The sequence below is a fragment of the Colias eurytheme genome, chromosome 2 (genome assembly GCF_061535395.1).
Source record: "Colias eurytheme isolate Ceu_HAF_F1 chromosome 2, ilColEury1 Martin Lab GWU primary, whole genome shotgun sequence".
In the NCBI taxonomy this organism is placed as follows: domain Eukaryota; kingdom Metazoa; phylum Arthropoda; class Insecta; order Lepidoptera; family Pieridae; genus Colias; species Colias eurytheme.
Window position 1 is genome coordinate 2221491 of NC_142981.1, and position 23746 is coordinate 2245236.

Below are 23746 nucleotides of genomic sequence, written 5' to 3' on the forward strand. Positions count from 1 at the left end.
TTTGGTTGTATTAAGATACATGGTGAATAAAGAAAATTACATCCAATACTCGTATAGAAAAATTATTTACTCTTCTTTTTAGGTTAGGTTTAGTATCAAAAATTAACAACAAAAATTGCTAGAAACTAGGATGTTTCATTTCCATTTAATATAATTAATTGGCTATCCGTTTTTATTCACTATAAATTTTATATCCAGATAAGATATAGAATACTAGGTTTTCGCCCGCGGCTCCGCCCGCGCAGTCAAAGAAAATCCCGCATAGTTCCCGTTCCCGTGGGATTTCCGGGATTGCGTCATTTTCTCGAGATAAAAAGTAGCCTATGTCCTTCCTCGGGTATCAAAATATCTGCATACCAAATTTCATGAAAATTGGTTCAGTAGTTTAGGCGTGATTGAGTAACAGACAGACAGACAGAATTACTTTCGCCTTTATAATATTAGTATGGATAATATCAAGCATACCGTTACACTTTTTTGAGATTATGTTCACGCATTTAAAAATAGCTCAAGTCTTTTGAAAAGACTGTTTCACCATTATCGAACTTCGCGAATAATATAATAGCTGTAGGTTCGTCACCAAATATCAGAAAGTGAGATGAGCTGTAAACACGGTACACTCATTAAGCGCTGAACAACGTACGTTCATTATACATTAAAACCCAGCATAATGTAATAACATGAAGGAGTCAGCAGAATGCGGAATGTGAAACAATATTATAGGAAATTCGGGAACGTTTCCCGTTAAAATTCGTGGAAATATCTGCTTTTGTCGTATTTATTTTGGACTTTATTATCTTTTTCTTTAGACTGGCCGCTTGGCTTGGTTGGTAGTGGCCCTGCCTTCCAAGCCAGAGGTCGTGGGTTCGATTCCCACCCGGGGCAAATATTTGTGTGATGAACATAGTAATTGCGCTGTGTCTGGGTGTTAATTATCTATATAAGTATTTATTTAAAATTATATATGTATGTTTATCAGCCATCTGGTTTCCATATCACAAGCGAAAGCTTAGTATGGGATCAGATCGTGCCGTGTGTGAAAATTGTCCCGAAATATTTATTTATTATTATTTTATTTTGATAATTTTGACTTAAAATTAAAACCTTGCTAACTCGATACACACTTCACAATCATGTAAAAAACATACTGCTGGTCCCTTTGCTGGTCCGTATACAGAGTAAAATATTTAAACCAAATTTAATGAACTTTAGCTAAAAGGCATATTAGATTTTTTACAAACAAGCTATTTTTACTTGTAAAATTAAAACGCGAAAAAGAGGAAAATTTTTGACAAACGCCGCGTGACATTATGAACATCTGTATACAAAAATAGTAACCTAAAAACCCAAAATAGCACACATTTCAATCTATGTCAATGTAAACGTACACCGACGTACAATATAAAAAATAATTCATTAAAGGTAATGACCCAAAAAAGGGTTTAGCTACAGGGTGTTAGGGAAGGGAACAATGGAGAGGGGCTCGGACAATCGCAGTTAACAAGACTACATATTGTATGGCTGTATATTTGGACACCCTTTGTATCTTATAAGATCTCTCGTCCTATGTGGGAAATGTTTGTTTTTATCTTTTGTTAAAAAATTAAATAAATTAATGTAGAGGTTATTATAATGTAGAAAATCTTTATTTTTGTCGAATTTTCTCGCAATGTGATTAGCTGTATTAACGTTATTAACAATTAAGTTTTCAATAAACAAATAGATTATTTTAAAGCAACATAATATGAATTAATAATATACTACTTACATAGTTTTAATTAAATGGTCATATTCTAACAAAACATCAACTAATAATTATACATGGGTATCCTATGTAAATATGTGAATTATTGCTAGTATAAAAAATAATAAATATTAACTGTCAAACACAAAAATGGTAATTTGCATGTTAAGTAAATGTCAAATAATAATAAAATATGACTATATCTACATGTTAAGTAAATGTCAAATAATAAGAAAATATGACTATAATATCTACTTACCGCAAATTGTTATAACATCCTAAACCACATTTGCCTTTACAAAAACTACTATAAATTGAAACACATACATTATGTACAGAGTGGAGACGGGAATATGTCTCTATTGCGATCATAAAAACAGTAATGGAGTGAAATTGCCTATTGAGGAGAAATGTATACGTAATAACATTTGCAGCAATAAACGATAGTAATCAGCTACTTTATGTTTATTTGCGAGCGTATTCTACAAAATGGCTGCTGACGGAACAAAATTAAAACATATACGAACTCCTTGGCACTCAACGAAAAAGTTTTCATATGAATGATTTATTTTTGGTACTGGCCAGTTGTAAGAAAAAAAAAACAAAAATCGAACGCGCGCGTTTAAAAACAGAAGACAATCGATTAGTTAATTTTATAATGTGATTTTTAATTTAAGTTTTTTAATACTGTTGGCGGTGAATTAATGTAAGTTTTTTTTTTGTTTAATGTTAAAAATCAAATATTACTTATACGAACTAGATTTCAAGGCTCGTTACAATGTTTTAGAACAATACCCAAAAGTACACTAAAGAGACAGGCTGAATCTCATTAATAATAATATTTTACCGCACCGAAAAAGACGTCTTGGAAGGAAAACTTTCTGTGGTTTAATTATTAAAGATTAAAACGCTGATTTACTTGTAATGTGAATTAATTAATGTGTTAATATTGACTTAATATTTTTCATAGTTAAATATATTATGGGACGTTGCAGTTGTTACTAGTTTACTGCGGTTTCGCCTGCAGGGAATGAAACTTAACATATTATTATTATATATGTATATACTAAAATATTCAAAGAGATTCATTGATAAAAAAAAATTAAAATCGGTAAGTTGTTTTTGAATTTGTCGTTTAAATACAAACAGTCGCTACGAAGGACTTTTTAGAAAGTTGATTGATATTTTTCACTTTATAGGCTCAATTACAATTATAATATGAAAACTAAACTCATATTAATCATACTCATATATTTTTATACAGGGAAGAAAAATATATTTTCAACACTGTTTTTTCCTAGACGAAGGATCGAACCCACACCCTCCGGTTCCGATCTCAGTCATTAATCAACTGTCAAACGGGTGTCGATATTTTGAGATTTGAACAAATATAATGCATTTATTTTAAGTAATGATAAAAAAAGCAGAAAGTAATATTTATTTTTTTAAGGTCAAAACAATATTTAATTGTATCAATCAATCAATAATTTTATATAAGTGAAGCAATAAACAAAAGTAAAAAATACAACTTAAATTGAGCACGTTTCATAATTGTAATATTATATCCTGACCAGTGAAAATTACGCAATTTAATTTTAATATTATTATAATAAAATATGAATTAATTTTACAAACTTCCAGGTAACAGTAGGTTCCTGCGACATCGTCATTATAAACTAATTATTTCAAAATGCCTCTGACTAACGGAATATCTAATATACTGGGACATCTTTATTCAACGTTTTAATTAAAGCCTGTAATTAGCAGTAATTCTTCTTGGGTAACATTATAAACGATTTGTTACAGTTTTATGTGTCATAACTTCGTAATTTTAGATCTTTTACACGATCATTTTATTTTATTGGTCTATTTTTTTATATCTTGCAGGGCCTTTCAAATAAACTGTCATACAGAAAATTATGTTTTCTTCGTATATTTTCACAATTAACAAATGTAGACAAATTTAATTTTTCAATTTTAGGTTATCATTTATTTGTACTTCCTATAATTATTTAATCATTCACTGCTGAAATTTCTACTACCCGATCTTTTAGGCATGTCTATTGAAACTATTACATCCATAATTAAAATTGAATTACCATAACTAAATTTTGTCTCCAGGATAAACCTAACATCAGAAGAGCCCATATGGACAGTCCGGGGCCTGGAGTGGGACGTTCGGTTCCGACTGACAGCTGTAGCCGTGAACAGTAAGGGGAGGTCTCCCCCCACGCCCTTAGAAGATATCCTCTTTAGGGATCCTGAGAAACGAACAGGTATGTAATAGTGTTTAGAAGTTATATAATTATATGGGAGATGAAAATCCATGGAGTTTTGTCGCGTAAGAACTACATGACATTTCTTTGGCATATTATGATATATTATGTAGTTACATATTATGTAAAATTAAATTGTATATTGACATGATTTTAAAAGAGCAACTACGGAGTTTCTTGCCGGCAAGTAACGAAGTATCTATATACTGCTTTCCGAATCGGTGGTACCTAAATGTTAAAAATGTGTAATGACGATTCAAAAGTGCTTCCAGAAGAAGTCTAATTGAATAAATAAATGTTTGAGTTAGGGTTAAGATACATTGAAATAGCGTGTGAAGGTCAATTTCTGTGAGTTTATTTCGTGACATCTGGCTAGGTTTAAGTCATATTGATCCTGCAATAAGAAGCAAATCATGACGCATAAGTTAATTTGGTCAGGTACAGATTCTTTTAGGTACTCTCTAAATTTAATTGATTACACTCCAACGAGAGTTTCAAGTTTCTATATACGTTTTGATATAAAAAAAGAGAAATTATATAACGACCATGCTTGTAAGCTTTTTGCAATCCCTCTGTGAAACACATTTGAAATGCCTGTCCCATGCCCCACTTGTTGACGCAGGACTTCACTTACATTTAATATCGCTGTCACAAACACCCACGATATATTAGACGTGTGGAATGTTTCATTTAATGGGATTTGAATACGCTATAATATGTAAATGATTTTATCACATATTGTTTCCACGAATTCGTTTTTCGCAGAACCATTTCGCGGCGATTTATCCGAAACCTATTTACAAATGTCTAGTCAGTCGTATTACAATTTAAAACAGCCCGTGAATACTCTCGATTCAATTTGCACAACTCAATTTATAGCATGGCCGTCTCTTGGGATAGCGGGCCACACTAAGTGATGGTTGGCGCTTACTCCCTTATCCTTACAATTATTAGCCCAAGGAAAAACATTAGGCTCGCCGGGAGAATATAAGTTACGAGAAAAGTGGCGGCTAAAATGTTCCGAAGATTTGATGCCTTCGTGGAACCGTGATTTTCTTTATGCTCCGCAAACATTTGCGCCAACGAGCCTTGTATTTTTTAGCCGAGCCTTTTTTGAAATAAAATGAGACCGGCCTAGTCCTACAAATTTGCAGGCTAATGGAGTTAATCGATTATAGTTGTTTTAATATTAATTGCCATTGCGGCCTAAGATTCATAATATTTATTTTGATTGTCTAAATAGTTGATGGCCCAGTTCAACCTAAAACACAAAATAAATTACAAAATTCATAAATAAACTTGCTGTACAGTAACGAGGTCATCTCTTACGCCACATATAAGCCACGAGCAAAACGTCGTAAACGCAAAAACGTTAAAAGTCCAAGGAGCGCACAGCTCAAGTTAAGGATTAATTCTTCCTCTAAAGCCACTCAGATAGCACGGCACATGTAGGCCGAGTGCAACCTCCGTATAATCCCTTTTTAATTAAACTCCCTCAATCCAGCGGCGAGATTAATCAAGAGCCTCTCAGGATGCCTTGGATGAGACTTGTTTGCTTACCGAATTTGACCTTAAGCTTTAGCTAAATTGGCAGCAACAATATCTATTGAAGCGTTGTATGCTTGCGGCAATACATTCACCAATTATGGACTTATATACTGGAGTAATGGAATGTCGTGAGGTTATGTATTGATATAAAGAGCGTGTAGTTCTAACTTCTAGCCAAACTATCAATGTGTACATTTTACAAGTTGATTTTTGCGTCAACACGGCATGTTACTGAAAGCGTTATATGCCGAAGAAGCAATAGACCTATATCATAAAATATGTTCAAATATTATACCATACATCTAACAGAAAACATAACTTAAAACCAAAAGAAAATTAGATTCCAGAAATTGGTTTGTGGTAAATAATTACTATTTCCAATATAAAAACAACATTTTTTAAAAATTCATTATTCCTTTTTTACAAAACATTCAAGGAAGTGAAAAAGGTACAAAGGTTTCATATATAAAAATAAATTGTTTCAATCCATCACAGCAAACGAAAATCAAACATAACATTAGCACTTATTACTTCGCATTCGTTGAAGCGAAATTCGCAAGTGATCCCGAAAAATAGGCTATCAGTCACATGACCAGCCTTTAAGATATCGGACCTTTAATTTCTCGCCTGACAGCCGCCAAAACTCCTTACAGAACTTGTTTGGAAGGTTTTAATATCGCACGTTTGATCTCGTTTAGCTGGCTCATGGATTTTGGGTGGCCCATCGGACCGTTAGGCTTCGATAAATATTGGGCACAGAAGGCCAGGATTGATTTAGATCGGAATTGTTGTTCGTACAAAAAATTTGACGTGAAAGTCAATGTAATGTATTCGTTGTTAAATTAATGTTCTGTCTGCTCCTGTTCTTTACCTACAACTGTCACATTCGTTAATAGTATACCTACCTTAATGCCTTAAACCTGTCTACCACAGTCTTATCCCATAATGGTTTGTGGTATTTCAAGATGTCTTTACTAGGGTAAAGTTTTTCAAACCCCTTTGCCACAACAAACAACCACCTCACTAGACGAACCGCAAATCTGTTCACATACTTAATAATATAAATCAAATCAACTCCCTTATATTTCTAAGAAAACCTCAGTAGCTCTTTCATGATAAATTACACTATTGTACTCTTATTACAGATAATTTCTCGTACCTTTGTACAACGATGATTAATTATTTCCTATCCCGATGAATTCCCAAATAAACTCAGTTTATCTATCGAGTATTAGCCGTTGCGATAGGTCGTTACCTATATGTATATTTACTTAATCAATCGCGAAAGTACTCAAGACATTAAATATAAATGAAAAATGGCTCCGTGACTTTTGTTCAATTTCGTTAAAACCAATTTTCGTAAGAACCCAAAGGATTACGTCGCTCGGGCGAGTCTCTATCTACACTTGTACAGGGCACAAATAAACAGACGCCAATAATTTTTGAAGGAAATTGAAAACAAACAGTTCGATCCAGGTATTCGAGCGCTGAGTGAAATGTACTTCGGAGAGCATTCGTTTCAAACGTAAATTTCGCGAGTGATGTTTATGATAACAACATCACATAATTGATATTTGTAGACGACTTTTAAATTGTAAGTTGAAGCGTAGGATGACAATATGAATGGAAATAAAATACTTTAGTGTATAGTATGTATCTGAAGTCTAATTCAAATTCAAATTCAAATTCAAATATTTTTATTCATGAATATGGGTACAATTCAGATCTTATACAAACATAAGTCCCGCCATAATCTGCCTGTTAGGCATATGAAATTACAAATACATAATCTTACAGCTAAACAAATAATAATTTTATCTTTAAGGTCCAAAATTATTTTAAATTTGAGTCAAATACATTAATAAAATAAATATACATTAATAAGTCGTTATTACACATCAGCGAGTGATTTATCATTAATATAGTCCTTAATACAGTAATAACATTTTTGTATTATATTATAGTTTAAACTCATAATTATATATTGTCTATTTATGATATAAACACGTGATCCTTCGGCAAGCAAGTTAAGCCTAGGTGTTGCCGCAACAAGGACTTCACATTTTGCTGACTTAAGATGGGAATTTTGAACAATAAGATATTATAATGGTTTGACGAAGAAGAAAGGGTTCTAAGTCACACAAAAACCCATGGGTCAAGTCGACCGCCATAGGCCCCATTGCTTTTTGTTCGGTATGGTTTAACATAATTAAACTGTAACAATATCACCATCGTACCATGTTTAGAAAATAATATTTTGTAAACACACATTATAGCATCTATTAAACTAAGTAATTTTTATTGTCAAATCATCTAATATCTGGATAATTTATCTGGTCTTAATAGAAGTGAATAAACTTTTAAGGGCCGATTTTTCAATCCTTGGTTAAAACTTATTCGTCGAATAACGTATTAAACTACCATTTATGAAAGGTATTCTAATTGCCCATATTTGACAGTTTACAGGTGACATTTTAATATTATCGTGTAATACTTTATTGGACGGGTAAGATTTATCCAAGGATTGAAACAAGCCGAAACATTAGGCTTCTCAAAATAGTTGAAGACAGCTAACAGTGGCTTAGTTCTTACAAAATATATCAAGGTGTTGATCTATAAACCCTTATGGGTAACGTCGTAAACTATGTTGAAGGTCTTTGAATGAATATTACGCCGATCCCCTTGTGGGTAACCTCTAACCGCGTGATAGAGAATCGGAGGCTGGTAAATAGTTCTATTATTTATGAAGACATCTTCTATGAGGTACATTGTTTTAAAAATACAAGGGGAACATATTTGAAACTGAACATTCAATAATAATGGGTGATTAAGTTCTTATTGATTAGTGTATTTTTATTTAATTTGAAACAATATTTTTTAACAACTATAGTTAATATAATACATATTCTTATTCTTCTGACATTCTACTCTTAACTCTTTTAGATCGCCGCATCTGCGTCAAATTAGTTTTCCTAAATTACAATAATGTTAGTATTTTTAATGTTTAAAGTGTGGCATTTGCTAATGAGAATAATATAGTACAAATGGTATTTGTTCAAAGCCATTTAATATTAACAACATGAAAAAGATGTCAGATACCTTTTCATCTTGTAGCTTATTTGCCTATTTAACAATGAATTTTCATCAATTTACCATTTAATTTCCGTATCATCCATTTGAATGGAATCTTTGATCTCTTTCCAAATGATTGCTTATTAAATAACCGTGGTTTGTAATTTATTCACAAACATTAATATTATGTATTTAATTAATTATTTATGAAAGACTTATTATATAGCTCCTTGTTCTTTTTGTATTTTCGATTTATGAAAATTAAGATACATAATTAATTTAAAAGTACAAAAGTAAAGCCCCTATATAAAGTAACAGAAGCCTATTAACACATTTTTGCCCGTTAAAATATTTAAAAGTAGACAATTAAAAATATATAAATCTTATTTACATAAATTAGATCGAAAGCAATGGTATATAACGGTATAAGCGACGCAATTTCTATTGTAAATTAAATACATATTTAATTTACAGTAGAGTACACTCTATTGTTCATATTTTTTATCAAATCTTGTTAAATATCAATTGATGTTTGTGGCCTTTGATCTCAGCATTAGTTGAGTCAAGCTGTTTATAAAAAGTATTTCAATCATCCAAATTTATCTTTTACATTTTGTAAAATAATAAATTATACTACAAAACGATCAGTTGACATTTAATAAGTAGTGTTTACTTATAAAAACTGTCTGCTAGGTTCTCAATGCAAAATATATTAATTTATAAGAGCTATTATAATATCAAGTGATAATACTGAGTTTTGCCAGTTAATACTATCCTACTAATATTATAAATGCGAAAGTTTGTGAGGATGTGTGTGTGTTTGTTACTCTTTCACGCAAATACTACTGAACCGATTACAATGAAATTTAGCACACATATAGAGGGTAACTTGGATTAACACATAGGATAGGTTTTATCCCGGAAATCCCACGGGAACGGTAACTATGCGGGTTTTCCTTTGAAAACGCGGGCGAAGCCGCGGGCGGAAATCTAGTTATTTCATATACACAATACAACGGTAACAGTCCCTAATGAGGGCCATGCGAGTAAATTTACTTGTACTTTGCTTTTATTATCCACCTGAGATAAATTATATGAGTAACTGTCCATCTGTCTCGAGAGCTTAAATCTACTATGAGGGTGCAATACGCCCTTACTAATATTATAAATGCGGAAGGATTCTTTGTTTATCTTTCATTAACGAAGCAAGGGAGCGATTATATGATACTAGCTTTCCGCCCGCGGCTTCGCCCGCGTTTTCAAAGAAAAACCCTCATAGTTCCCGTTCCCGTGGGATTTCCGGGATAAAACCTATCCTATGTGTTAATCCAAGTTACCCTCTATATGTGTGCTTAATTTCATTGTAATCGGTTCAGTAATATTTGCGTGAAAGAGTAACAAACACACACACATCCTCACAAACTTTCGCATTTATAATATTAGTAGGATGGATTATATTTTGGACACTGGATTTAGTTACGAAGCTAGATAAATTTTACTTTTTCCGCGGTAGCACATCAGTTATCAGTTATCACATGAGAGTTTCCTTTTACTACGCGCTATCAATACTAAATGATGCCATAAGTGACTAAATATCGTTGAAATGATGTTAGTTGACACGTCTACTCCTTTGCCTACTCTTCCTAAAATATTGGTATCGATTGCTTTTTCATTAATGTCAATTATTTTATTATAACTGTGAAAACAAATCAGCTAAATATTGAATATATTATCAAAATTCTTTGTTACATTGAAATATCACATTTTTAATGGAGTTATTGTTTTATAGCACTTTGCTAATAAAACTATAATGAAAATGCATTTTCATTTCAATTTGTTAATCATTCTAAATGGAAATAGATTTTCAAATGTAAATTGATAGCGATGTTTTATATTAATGAAAACTTAAACTAAAAATATTGATAATAGCGATCAAATCATTTTAAACGAACGCTCTATAACGATATAATTTATTGATTAGCTTATATATTTAATTTTTTAGTCTTCCCAATAACAAATCTTATAAATTTAAAGTTTTCCATAGTATATTATTATTAACTAGCTTTCCGCCCGCGGCTTCGCCCGCTTTGTCTAAAACATAATAAATTATATACTAAAACCTTCCTCTTGAATCACTCTATCTATTAGTAAAAACCGCATCAAAATCAGTTGCGTAGTTTTAAAGATTTAAGCATACATAGGGACATAGGGACAGAGAAAGCGACTGCATGTAGTGATTATTATTATATGTAAAACCTATTTATTATTTAATTAACCAAAATATACTATTTAATAAACCTGTTAATGATATTATATATAAAATTATACGTATAATAAAACCAGCAGCTTACGTCAGAAAATTCCGTATTCGGGAGTTTTAATTCTTTAAAACATACCGTGTTAATGGCTGGACTAATAAACAACCGGTGCACTACATTAGAGCCAAATGAGAAGCGCTGTTCTAGTTAAGGCTAGTCGAACAGAAACGTGCGGAGTCGCACGATTTTATAGTACACCAAGTTTAGAATGTGTGGAGCCGCACGGTTTATTTTTTCTTGATGGAACAAGCGATTTAACATAATGCTTATCGTTTAGTTAATGAAATTTAACATAATCATGCAGCTCCGAGACTTAAAGCTGTTTCTGTAGTTTCTTCTAGCTAGTTTGAATAATATAATATTTATTTATTTACTTCGTAGCAATTAAGTTCCTTTTATAATGCAAATATGGGAATTATAGTTTGAGTAAGAAGCTTTACTACAATGATTATAAGATCAAGTAAATATTATTTGTATGAACAGTTTATTGAGGCTTAGTTGGATTACGTGTGAACGAGCCTTAACTAGTGAGATAAGAGCACACTATGTACACTCACTAAATATAAAATATTTTAGCGTATACACGTAATTATGAGTTATCGCACTAAGATAAAGAATTATAAGATGAAAAATATTTAAGAGAAACTAAAACCGGATTCAGTGGAAAATTTTTAAACAGCGTAAGGAAAATAAACATCTAATTCTTTTTTATATTACTGTGAAAGAGACGATTTTGTTACGCTTGGAATTTTTTTTTAAATTCTATTTCTAAATGCCTAAGAGACAATAATAAATTATTAGCTTTCGTATAGGTAAATCTTTTCATACAAATTTGTATTTCTTAGGTATTCTGAGTAAAATTTTAGAATTAGTGTTTTTCCATTATAATGTATTTGACAATATAGCAAAGCGATCATGATTTTATTTTAAAGATATTGATCCCGTTCGCTGTAATATCTAACGTATTGAAATATATGCTTATAATGCTTATAAATCTTTAAGACATTTTCATCCCAAATTGCAATGAATATTACGCCACGCTTTACATATTTTCAAAGTATAACTCTACTAAATAAACGCACAGAATACGTCTGCCATACACTACGAATAAACCAGACGTTTCTATTCCGTTATCTGGAAATGCCGAGCCGTACGTAGCGTGCATGTCAAAAATAAAAACAAGAAAAAATGGTGAAACGATCACAGCTTATTGAGCTTCATCGATGATTTATTTCGGGCCATTGTATTTTTCCGCGCAGTAATTAATCCGACAGATCCACGGAAATATGGCATTTATAATTCAGCGCTGCAGCGCTTTACGGTTATATGACGTGATATTGATGGAATATTCATCAGCTTTCAATCGCTTTAAACTTTGGATCATGATCGTTATTGCTTGCTAAATTATCATATAAAAAGGTGTCGACGTTAGCGGTGGTATTATATCGATCCGCTGTAAGTTCGGAGGTTTTATCTTCAAGCTTCGGTTTTGGTTACTACATAATTCATGTGGATGATTATTTAATGTTGACGTCACCAAGTAATTGAATGATTCGATTTCGTTTATGTTTTCGACACATTGAGTAATGAAATCACAACAATGCTATTATAATAATTATTTGATGTTTGTCCAGTTAGTGAATGTTTTATCATTCGAATTGCTGAAGGAAGTGTATAAAAGTAACTGAAAACTAAGATTTAGTGCGTTTTTTTCCCTGATTATTAAATGCAAACATTTTAACAATAAAATACGTCAATCAAAATAAACCACAACAAAAATAAAACAGCCGCGAATATAAGAAATTCACAACACTTCTTGTAATACGGAATTAAGCAAAATGCAAGAGAACATAACCACGGGCGCAAAGCTAGCTCACAATTATTTCAAGGCAGCGCATTCGAGGATAAATTTTCATCTCAATTAACATACTGTATACATCCACATAGATTGATTGATTTGTACACGAAATATCTAGAACCTACCATGTGAATAATAATGAATTGATAAACATATGTACACGTTGGGCTTGTACAAGACAAGGCTATGAATAAGTCTGTTGGAAGTAATTTTACAAGATTTCGGGTTGACCTTTAATTACAGTGTATGTTGTATGAAGACAAGGGCCGTGTGATGTTAAGGTTAACTGTATCAGTGTAAGTTAGAAACGAGTAGCCTAGTTCTGTAACAACATTGTTATTAATTGTCAAGAACGTAGAATAAGTGTTAGATTTTACGGGGTTAATTCATGTGTATTTGTATAAAATTTTCTAGATGTAATAATTTACATAACTAGTTTAATTTTATTAAAATTTATCCAAATATTATTCGATTTTATCGTTTGTTCATAGCAAATTTTATTGATATCGTAGCACAAGCTACGCTAATGTAGATGTCTACGACGTGTCTACGTATGCTCTACGTTGAGCATCAAGTACGTACTTCTGACAACAAGCATACCTAATACTACTTGGTTATAATTTACAATTATTACTATACTATACCTATAATTTATTGAAATAATGAATATATTAATTATTTCTATTTATTCAAGATTTGCAAACTTACGCCTAATAGCAATATTCAGTTTTGAATAGTAATATAATTACACCAAAACATTTACATCTATTTACCTAATATTGTTAATTAATTTAATAATATAGTCAAGAGATGTTATTATTATTAATGAGAGGTGTAACAAGATGTGTTTGTTGATTGCACTAATATATTCATTAACCGCACCCCTCTACTAATCAGGTGACATGTACTCTTACATACAAATTGGATATATTTCGTAAAGTGATACGATTATTATGTATGCTCTGAGCTTTTGGGGTATAATCTTATGACATTCTGTCCCAGGGGATGTGTATAAGATAAAGATGTGAAGAGAAAAAATATATTAATCATGTTTCATTATTTTTACAGAAGTCGGGATCAGAAATTGCTTGTTTTATAATCTAAAAGAATGCTTAATCTTACGCCAAACTCTATCTTCAAACATATCTAATCTTATTTATTCTATCAGAATATTATAAAAAATAGACCATTTGAAATTCTCATATCAGGTATCGAATATAGGAACATATACAATGCATCAACCTCATACATATCACAGGAACACGGAATTTCGCGCTTTTAGGGCCGTTTTTTCAATGCTTGGAAAAACTTATCCGTCCAATAAAGTATTACACAATAATATTAAAATGTCACGTAAACTGTCAAATACGGGCAATTAGAATACGTTTTTAAAATGGTAGTTTTATACATTATTCGACGAATAAGTTTTATACAAGCTTTGAAATATCGGGCCTTAGTTAATCAAAATAATGGATATGACGTTTCCAGGTGTTTGTTTCTGACTCCTAAACCGCGTTCAACCGAATATTTCACGACAGTAATATATTCTGAGCGATCTAATTCAATTCCATCTCTTTCGTGACACAGTAAATATATTCATTTCGTTGTCAAAGCTGTCCGTCTACGGTACGAAACGCTCGTTTGCAAGGTGTGCGTGTGCTACTGAATGAATACATTATACTGTGTGGCTATGAAGCAAGCGCATTATAATATAATCTACTGACGCCTCTAAACATTATACAATTACTTTGGGAAAAACCTAACTTGTTATGTTAATACGGGTATTTTTTTATTTTTTACTGTGTTAATTCATAGTATCTGTGACCAAGTTTATTTGAATTTTGTGAAAAATTAGTTAAATAACAAAGACTGACACATTCAGTACACGCAAAATGACCACTTATGCTTAATGCTGAAATAAATCTAAAAATACAACATACGTAAAACGCCATAGACTTTTTACACTATGTAATTATATACGGTATTTAAAAAAATAGCAGTTTATTAGGTATCAAATAGATCTATTTGAGATACCAGTACAGTATCCATTAATGTTCTCTATCCCGCTACCTCTTCACCGAATCTCGCCTTTCGTAGCCCGACACTGGCTTTAAGCCGCGGGCAACTTCAATCATTAATACGCGCTCATGATTAATATTTATAATAATTTCATGCAAACTGCCGGTTCGACGTTAATTTGTGGCAATTTGCGAGCTACGCACGCTCCACTCGCAGCCGCTTGACATAGATACATGGTGTATCTAAAAATACTATTTTTAATACCATTACTTGTTAAATATTTAATGCTTTATGGGAAAGTATGTAGGTGCCCTTCTGTGACTTGCTAGACCGAGCCTTTCTTAAAGCAATTACGATTAAGTGCCGATAGAGATGATAATTATTATAAAAGGTTATTAATTTCATACATATTTCAATCGTTTAGCACTTTACAGCTTTATAATATACAACTTTGAATGTCTGACGCTTCCATTTCTACGAAATTTTAGATTATGATAACTTTTCAATATGAAATCAATAAACTAGTTTAATAGCTTATATTATAATTTCGAAACTTTGAAACTGTGTGTAAACCGCTGAACAGATCTGGATAGAACTAATGTTTATACATGACATTACCAATATAAAAATATCCTCTTCACACGTTTCACCCTGCTACTAACACAGCAAGGCATAATTTTCCTATACCATGAGCCCCAAGTCAAAATATAACATCACAATATAATTATATAAACTAGCGAAACTTAAGCGCTGATTGTTAGTTGTTTGAGAACTAAACGGCCTCGTAAAAGCGCTTTGTTGTACAAATGGGAGCTTCGGAAAAGAACTGCTTCAACTGATAAGGAACAAATTACTGCGGGCCGAACGTGCCTGGCTGTTTAAACTTCGACAGTTGTGGCCACTTTTAATTATTTTATAAAAACTTGGTAACGTAGCGTAGTCTTAATATACACAAGTTATACACTAAATCGTTCCGCGAAAATCACGCTGTCCGATGGTTAACAAAATGATAGTCGATGCAGTAATTTTTGAGTTTATCGGGAACAAACAGATATGCACGAGGGCTTTGTTTTATAATATGTTACTGATCACAATTTAGTAATAAAGTTATTGATAGAAAAATTTGCCAGAATGTACCCAGAATTTTGTATAAAATTAACAACCTGGAATCGATCCATTTTCTTTTGAGTAATCTTTCACAAACAGAGAGCTTTTTCGTGAAAGCCACTTAAATAAAAAATGTACACAAAAATTCGCGTCAAAAAACCATGATTCTGATTTGATTTAATTATAAAACATTTTTATTAGCAACCTTTTTCCTGTTTTAACAGCGGCAAAGTAATTTCATATTGTACCTTATTATTTTTAGGATATTTTTAATTTTTGAGTTGTTACCAATTACTTGGCTTCCGCTCCCGCGGTTTTTTTAATTGGAACTGCTTTTACAAGACAAATTATTATGTTGATATATCTTTTAAATGTATTTTTTTTTCTTTTTAATATGATAAACAAGACAAAGATATTTTAGCAATCAAATTATTCATTTACTAAGCTATAAATTTTATTTTTTAATAACGATAAATGGTCTTAACATATTCAGCATTTGCAAGCGGCGTTGGGTATTGTTGTGTAAAAAAATTCTTCATAGAACTTACATGTGTCAAATGCTAGAAGGTTTATCGCGGTCGAGTATCCCAAATCCACATCACTTACCCTCACTATTTTAATAGTACTAAATATAACAATCTATTACTACAAAGGTGAAACGTCTATTTGCATTACCAAAAAATAACAGTCATTTCCACAAGTTAAATATTATCTTTTATTCTGTATTATTTAACGGGATGTATTTAGAAAAAGAAATTCGAGTAGTATTTTTTTCTTCCGATGTACTGGTTTATTAAAAAGGATTCGTATTTCAATGCCTTCGCAGCGCCTAAGGGATGCTCTAATATTAATTGAAGTTTGAATGGTGAAGGTGGGAAAATTTCTCGAAGCCATTTTGCTTAGCTCTTCAGTTCAGCTATAGTTTGAAATAGAAATAGAAGGGTTTGCTCATTTTTATATGGATTGTTGTTCTGTGCAAGAAACATAATTTCGTAGCACTAAAAATTATTATAATCAATAAGTGTAAGGTGGAGCTGTGTTTTGTAGTAACAATTAATTATCTTGAATCTGGAATTGACTAGTTCATTTTTTTAGACCCATAGTTAGAACAATAATGCAGAGCAATATCTACTTTATTTTTTTAATTAGTTTAAGGTATGTTTTTCATATATAGTATTTGAGCCACTGGTCATTATCTAAAGAAATATAATAACTATGTAGTTACTTGTTATAATGAAATTATACAATTATAAAATAAGAAAAATATTAAATTACATCAAAAGTCAAGACAAATGATGTTAATTTTTTCAATAAATAACACCGAATACCTGGCGGGTTTGAAATAATTCAAATGAGAACAGTAAAGACATGATGCCTGGAGCAATGAAATTTGCATAGGCTGAACGCACCTGCGCACAGGATTAATTATTGAAGTGCCCATTCTGACAGAGTGCTTCAAGACACCTGTATATGTCACTCTCAATTTGGGCAGGTTATACCTCATTTGGAAGTGTGGTTTATGATTTGGTCGGTTTATACTTACACGTTTTTGACGACAAATAATTTGTTTGCTGAATGTTTTTAAGGTCAAACTATTATACTGATGTCACTTATTCATACAATTTGAATATAAAACAAAATTACAGCATTTAAAAGAAACTTTATACAACTCAAAGTACTTAAAGAAGCCCTTTCCATTAACATGCCAATTTAATATAAAATATAAGTTATAATTACATGCAGGAAACAAAAGCAGTTTTACAATTAAAAGTTCACAACTCCAATCCGAACCCTAATGAGTGCTAGTGAACCGTTTAAACCCTTTGAAATATTATTCGTCAAATTGTAGTTTTAAAACTATGTGTGGTATTTAGCAAAATTATGCATACGGTGTCACAAAAGGATGAATAATTGAAGAAAATTTATCTATGGTTAACTATTTTAATAAAGTAAAGAAATTGTGTACTTAATCAATTTTCTAATTTAAATAATCATATTATAAACAACAGTGTTTTTAAAAGCTCCCTACACATAGAGCTTAAAAAAATATAAGCTAATTAGAATCACACAGAACTAAGCAATTGTGAAGTTGTAATTTTATACCAAAAATCACTTATTTATTATCACTAAAACTATTCGTATCGTTTTTATAAAGTATCAATTACTTATCCGTCTATCTCTATCTGCCCAAAATTATAGCACCATTTAATTCAATCAAATATAATTTAGAACTAGCCTATTCACATAAATAATTCCAACGTTCCGTGACGCATCGCAGGCGTCCGCGTAGGACCGCGTGGGTGCGGTGCGGTCGCAACATGCATTCATGCCTGGATGAAATTCGCACACAATATATCGGGAAAAGTGGTCAATATGATCACGTCCAATGCCACAGACGCTTTAGTTAAATTATTGGCCCGAATATTCGATTAAGAGATGCAAATTATTACATTTTACTTCGTTTGTTACTTGCTAAATTGCACGTGTGTAGATGATTTTGCATGTAACTAAATAATAAACACTATTCGATAGGGCCTCATATTATCTGCAACTTTAGAGCATGCTAAGTTGATAGCTCATTGCCGAGAATTCCTAGACTTGAAGATAAGTTGCCCTCTCGCTATTATAGTAAAGTGATCAGGAAACAAACATTTGTTATTATAATAAATTATTAAGTTTTTCAGTGTAATAGCCTTCGACATTATTTTGTAATAAAATATCGAAACAATTCTATAGAGACCGGTGTATCGGCTTGTAATCGAATACTTTAATCCCCGAAAAAATATGTGAAATGAATATGGCTTAACAAGTCAATTTTGTGGTAGATTAATATTGCTATTCCATTGAAATAAAAATGATAAGAAGAAACAGTTCAGTGTTGCCCTATTTGTTAAGTATACAATAATATTAAGTTCTCTTTCAGGTTCTCTTCTCTGTCTTCTCTTTCAGGTTAGAAGGTATATATTATGAATTGCAATGCTTTTTACTTTGCAAGTAAACTGTAACAAGAAATATAGAAAATGAATATGTACCTATTAATGACAAAATCAAAAGCGTAATCTACGTCTAGTTAACTAAACTTCTAATCAAGCTTCTAAGAGCAAACGCACCTCACAAAAGCAACAAATCAAACCACATTCCACAACCACGCTCAGAATAACCCCCTCTATTACGGACCCTATTAGAGCCCAGCTAATTAATATTTAAACAGTCGAAGAATGTCGTCCGAAATTTAAGCAAGTGCAGAGTTCTGGCAATTTCATAAGTTGGAAGTTACCAGAATGCCGGCACAAAGTTGCCGCTCTGCTGCATTCGTCCTTCTGTTTATTTAACGATCCATCTGCCGATTATATTCTGGCAAGCATCATCTGCAAAGTTTCGCCTGTTTTTGTATATCGCCGTCGAAGTTAAAGGCTATTAATAATTCCGCTGCAGTTTTGCGAGTGCTTGGTTTTGGACTTTATAGGTCGGGGTGAGCGGTTAAAGTGTACATTGTATTAGGGTATTGTTTTTTAAGTAACTGACAATAATGATAGTATCGTTGATAACTGATAACTATACTCCATAATATGATTGTAGGGTTACAAGTTAAGATTTTTTCTTAAAGTCCGTACTGGACTGATAAAGGGAAACATCTAGCATCTATATTTGATTTATTAATTTTATCTTCTATACTAATACCGGTAAAATATGAAGTTGTTTGTGTTTTTACTTGACAGTTATTACAATATAAATGTATTTTATGTTAGCGACCCGACTTCCTGCTCTTTAACTATATCGTCCACTGTAAAAGAAAACGTTACGTTCTTTTGAGTATGAAAATAATATTATTTATTCCTTATAACATAAATTAACCTCTCGCAGACGTAATTATGCGCTCGATAAGCTTAACCCGTAATTGGATCACTAAATTATAGTGCAGCGAGCGTATTTTTATTCAAATGGCATGTTTTATGATATTAACGTTTATTATATTTTTATTGCCCGCTGCGGTGTTGGTTTCATTTTGAAATCCAGATGTTATACCATTTCTTCCACCATTACCGGAATATGACGTGTGCAATCAAGAAGTTGGGTTTTATATTATTTTCCTTTCTTGATTTATTGTTTTAGTTTTATTTGGTGTATGAACGTAAATATATTTTTAAGCTATTGCATTGCTTCTATCGCGGGCCTTGAGCGCGGGGACCGAATCGAGAAATTCCGTAACGAAAAAACCTCACGCTCCCCACTCCGACGGACACGGAGGTGTGGCTTGAAGGCATGCTATGCAATAGCTTTACCACGGCAGTCCCCGAGTGCCACACGTCTTTATATTTATAATTTTTAAAGCAGTGTTGTGTTGTGTTTTCGCTAAGCTAATTAATGTGTTATTATTATTTCGAATTTGCGAAATATGGTTTAGGTTAGGTTAGCCTTAATCGTATTTAGATATAAAATTTCTACAAGATTTACCATTTAATATTAAGCGTTTCATATCCGTACTCTCCCAATACATTGGTTTAACATACTTTCAATGTTTAAAAAAAATCTAGAAAAACAAAATTCAGAACTAATTCATCTATTTATTCAATTTGACTTCTTCTAGAAGCACTTTTGTCAAAGATAAGCAAAAAACTTACTCATCAATCACGTACCATTATTACATAGTACCTAATTGTGATAATCTACAGCACTACTCACACGAACTCCCTATTGCAGCATCAGAAACATCTCTCGGCGCGGGTGCCGCGGGCGCTGCCGGTGCGACCGTCATCGGCGCGGGGGCAGCGCTCGCACTCGCGGTGGCCGCGTGGCGGGCGGCGCGCCGGCGACGGGCACCGAGGAAGGCCCCGCCGTCCGCTCAACTTGATAAGCCTGTGGAGCATGATGACGCGGAGCCTGACCTTATACCTAATAATTATTGTGAGTATAAGTACTAATATTAAGTTCTAAAAAATAGAAAGGCCTTTGTGCAGCAGTGGACTTCTCATGGCTGATACGACGAATAATATTATGGTTCTTTGTGATGATGGTGAATGATAGAGCGAACCATCATCATGAAGAATCTCGTTTTATTTTAACGAATCTCGTGAAGAACATAGTGATAGTTTAGTTAAGAAGATTAAGATACTACGTTTAATTCATGTAAATTCACTTGTGTTGAGAAATTATTAAAAAAATACAAATATATTGAACTATTTATCTAAACTAAATTAATATAATATAGGTAATGTAGCAAAAGAATTTTTTAGTCTCAAAGTTACCTATAAATATTATATTAGATTTCGTTTCAACACAATGTATAACATTCAAAAGTACCTAATATGTTTTTATATTATTGAAGAAATCCTTGTGGATTAGTCTGCTAGCTAAAACATTATTACAAAGAAAATGAAAAAATTCATTTCACTATAAACAATTTTCCTAAATACCACGAACATAATAAAACCCTAAGATTGGTGTACGTTAAAATTACGCAAACGATATTAAATACAGATTTACCGCGGATATATTCTGAAAATAATTCGCTAACACCGCGACAGCCAATTTCATCATACACATTGGGATTGAATCAGAATAAGAATACATAAAATAAACACAGTTCAAGGAATGTGAACGAAATCCGAGGGAATAGGTATTATCCCGGACACAGACCGCGCTAACGTAATTTACTATGATAGCAAGCGTAAGAAATAAGTGTTCTGAATAGATTTTACCGTATTATACCATCGGATAAAGGTTTAACGTATATGTAACTTTTAGTTAGTGTTTTCTGTTTCTTTTAATTGCTGAGATTACCTTTTTAACGTGATAACGTTTTTAAAATCGTTTTAGTCGGGTGACATGTTCAGAAACTGGTGTCACACCAAAACCTCACGAGCGCGATCGCAGGTATAACGAGAGAGAGACAGACCGATCTCCCGTCTCATCTCGAGCGCTGCCACCAATAAGACGTTATCATGTAAACATCTCGATCGAAGCCTACTTTACAAACAACCAATTTTTTATTAAAACTAAAATAGCATTATTATTAGATTAGATTTAATTTGATATTGTCTTGCAATTAAACTAATAAGGAAAATGTTTTGATTCGACTGCAATCAGAGGGTTATAAAAAGTAAATTATCTTCTTCTTTATCTTCTTATATATAAAAATGAATCGCAAAATGTGTTGGTAAGCGCATAACTCGAGAACAGCTGAACCGATTTCGATAATTCTTTTTTTATTATATTCCTTGAAGTACGAGGATGGTTTTTATGTAGAGAAAACGTAAATATGTACCACGGGCGAAGCCGGGGCGGACCGCTAGTATATTATATAATTATATATACCTTTAGTATAAAATATATAACGCATATAAATAGTTTTTTTTTCCTATAGCTTATTTATAACGTTCAATATGATATAGGATTTCAAATACAGGAGAAAAACCTAATTAACTTTATTGTAGGTACGTAAGGGAAAGTTGTGTAAAGTTTTACACTTAAATACGCTTAATTTCAGTAAAATTCTAGTTTTTACTAAATTAATTAAAAGCAGAATTTTCACCGGTAAACGCTTTTTTCTACCTGAGTGACGTCAATAGGACAGGTTAGTGGATCATAATTCAATATGGCCGAAATTAAAACTTGACTAGTCGCCTATCAAAATTCCACTAGGTATATTATTTTTCAAACGAAAATATAGTTGAAAATTTGAAGCCATCTAGTCGTATAGCTGTCGCTACTATTGTTTTAATAAAGTTTTTCAAAAAAAAATAACGCCCATAAAATGCTTCGAAACGAGCCTTGAAAATTCGGACAGAAAATCCGTGCTGGCTAACATAAAAATGTGGTCCTATCGTGTTGTGTCATGAAATACGGGAACGTCTAAAAATATGCGATATTATTATAATTTTTTGCATTAAGATAAGATCGAAATTTATTGTTCTATTAAGATACACTTTTTGTACGACCCAAGCGGTCTTATCAAACATTCTGAGACTTTGATCATTTAAGTCTAACATTAGAAATTTCTCGTAGTATTTATCGTATCGTTTTTGTTATTTAAGTTATGTTACTTAATTATCGTAGCACCGAAAGTTCGTGGTTTCATTTTACTGAAAATAAAAAACATTCCAAGTCAAGTAAAGAATAGAAGTTTTTTTAGACTTGACCAACTTGACTATAAACTTACTGATGATTCATAATTGGTGATGTTTTTATTTTCATATTCACATATTACGCAAACCAACACTAAAAATTCGTCCTCCACAAAGAGATAAACACAACGAAGTAACAATCCAAAGAACAAAATCGTACCAAGCGTAGCATCGTATTTTGTCAAGCATGCACTATAAGTTGTTAAGCCAATTTATACTCGTACGTAAGGGATATAAACAGAGGGTATTAAAGATTTAAATAGAGGATACGTGGAGCTGTCGAGTCCTCTTTGCAGTTTAGAGCATTATTCTTTCAACGGGCGACTGAGAATGGCGAAGATAGTTTCTGTATTTACTAGATATAGGGTCGTGCAATTCGGTAGCTTTATGGGTATAAAACTGTTGTAGCAGCCCTAAGGTAATATACTTTCGCTAATATTGTAACTGTTGTAACAAAGATAGAAGGTATGAAAAGGTAGGTAATATGTAAATTAGAATTTAGAATTATAGAATTTACATTAAAGCTAACATTAACTCCATCAGCTCTTAAACTTGAGGAAATATCAGCAAGTTGATATTTTAGATCTACTCACGGTCACGTAAAAAATATTTTAATTAGTGATAAGCATTTTCATGTGGAAGTTGGATTTATTTTAGTAGTTATACTGGTAAGCTTTTAT

The 23746-nt window shown here is 32.1% G+C and overlaps 2 protein-coding genes across 2 annotated transcripts in view; both read left to right on the plus strand.

Moving 5' to 3' along the window:
* The window catches only part of LOC149910105 (neural cell adhesion molecule 2-like), a 59818-nt gene extending 38954 nt beyond the window's left edge, over positions 1-20864 (plus strand). The window contains exons 8-9 of the mRNA XM_090108701.1: positions 3866-4020; positions 20644-20864. Of these exons, the coding sequence (XP_089964827.1) occupies positions 3866-4020; positions 20644-20864 (376 nt within the window). The remainder of the gene's footprint in view (positions 1-3865; positions 4021-20643) is intronic.
* LOC149910106 (uncharacterized) overlaps positions 1-23746 on the plus strand; it is a 47373-nt gene that overhangs the window by 6059 nt on the left and 17568 nt on the right. The window contains exons 4-5 of the mRNA XM_090108715.1: positions 3866-4020; positions 20644-20847. Coding sequence (XP_089964841.1) covers positions 3866-4020; positions 20644-20847 — 359 coding nt within the window. The remainder of the gene's footprint in view (positions 1-3865; positions 4021-20643; positions 20848-23746) is intronic.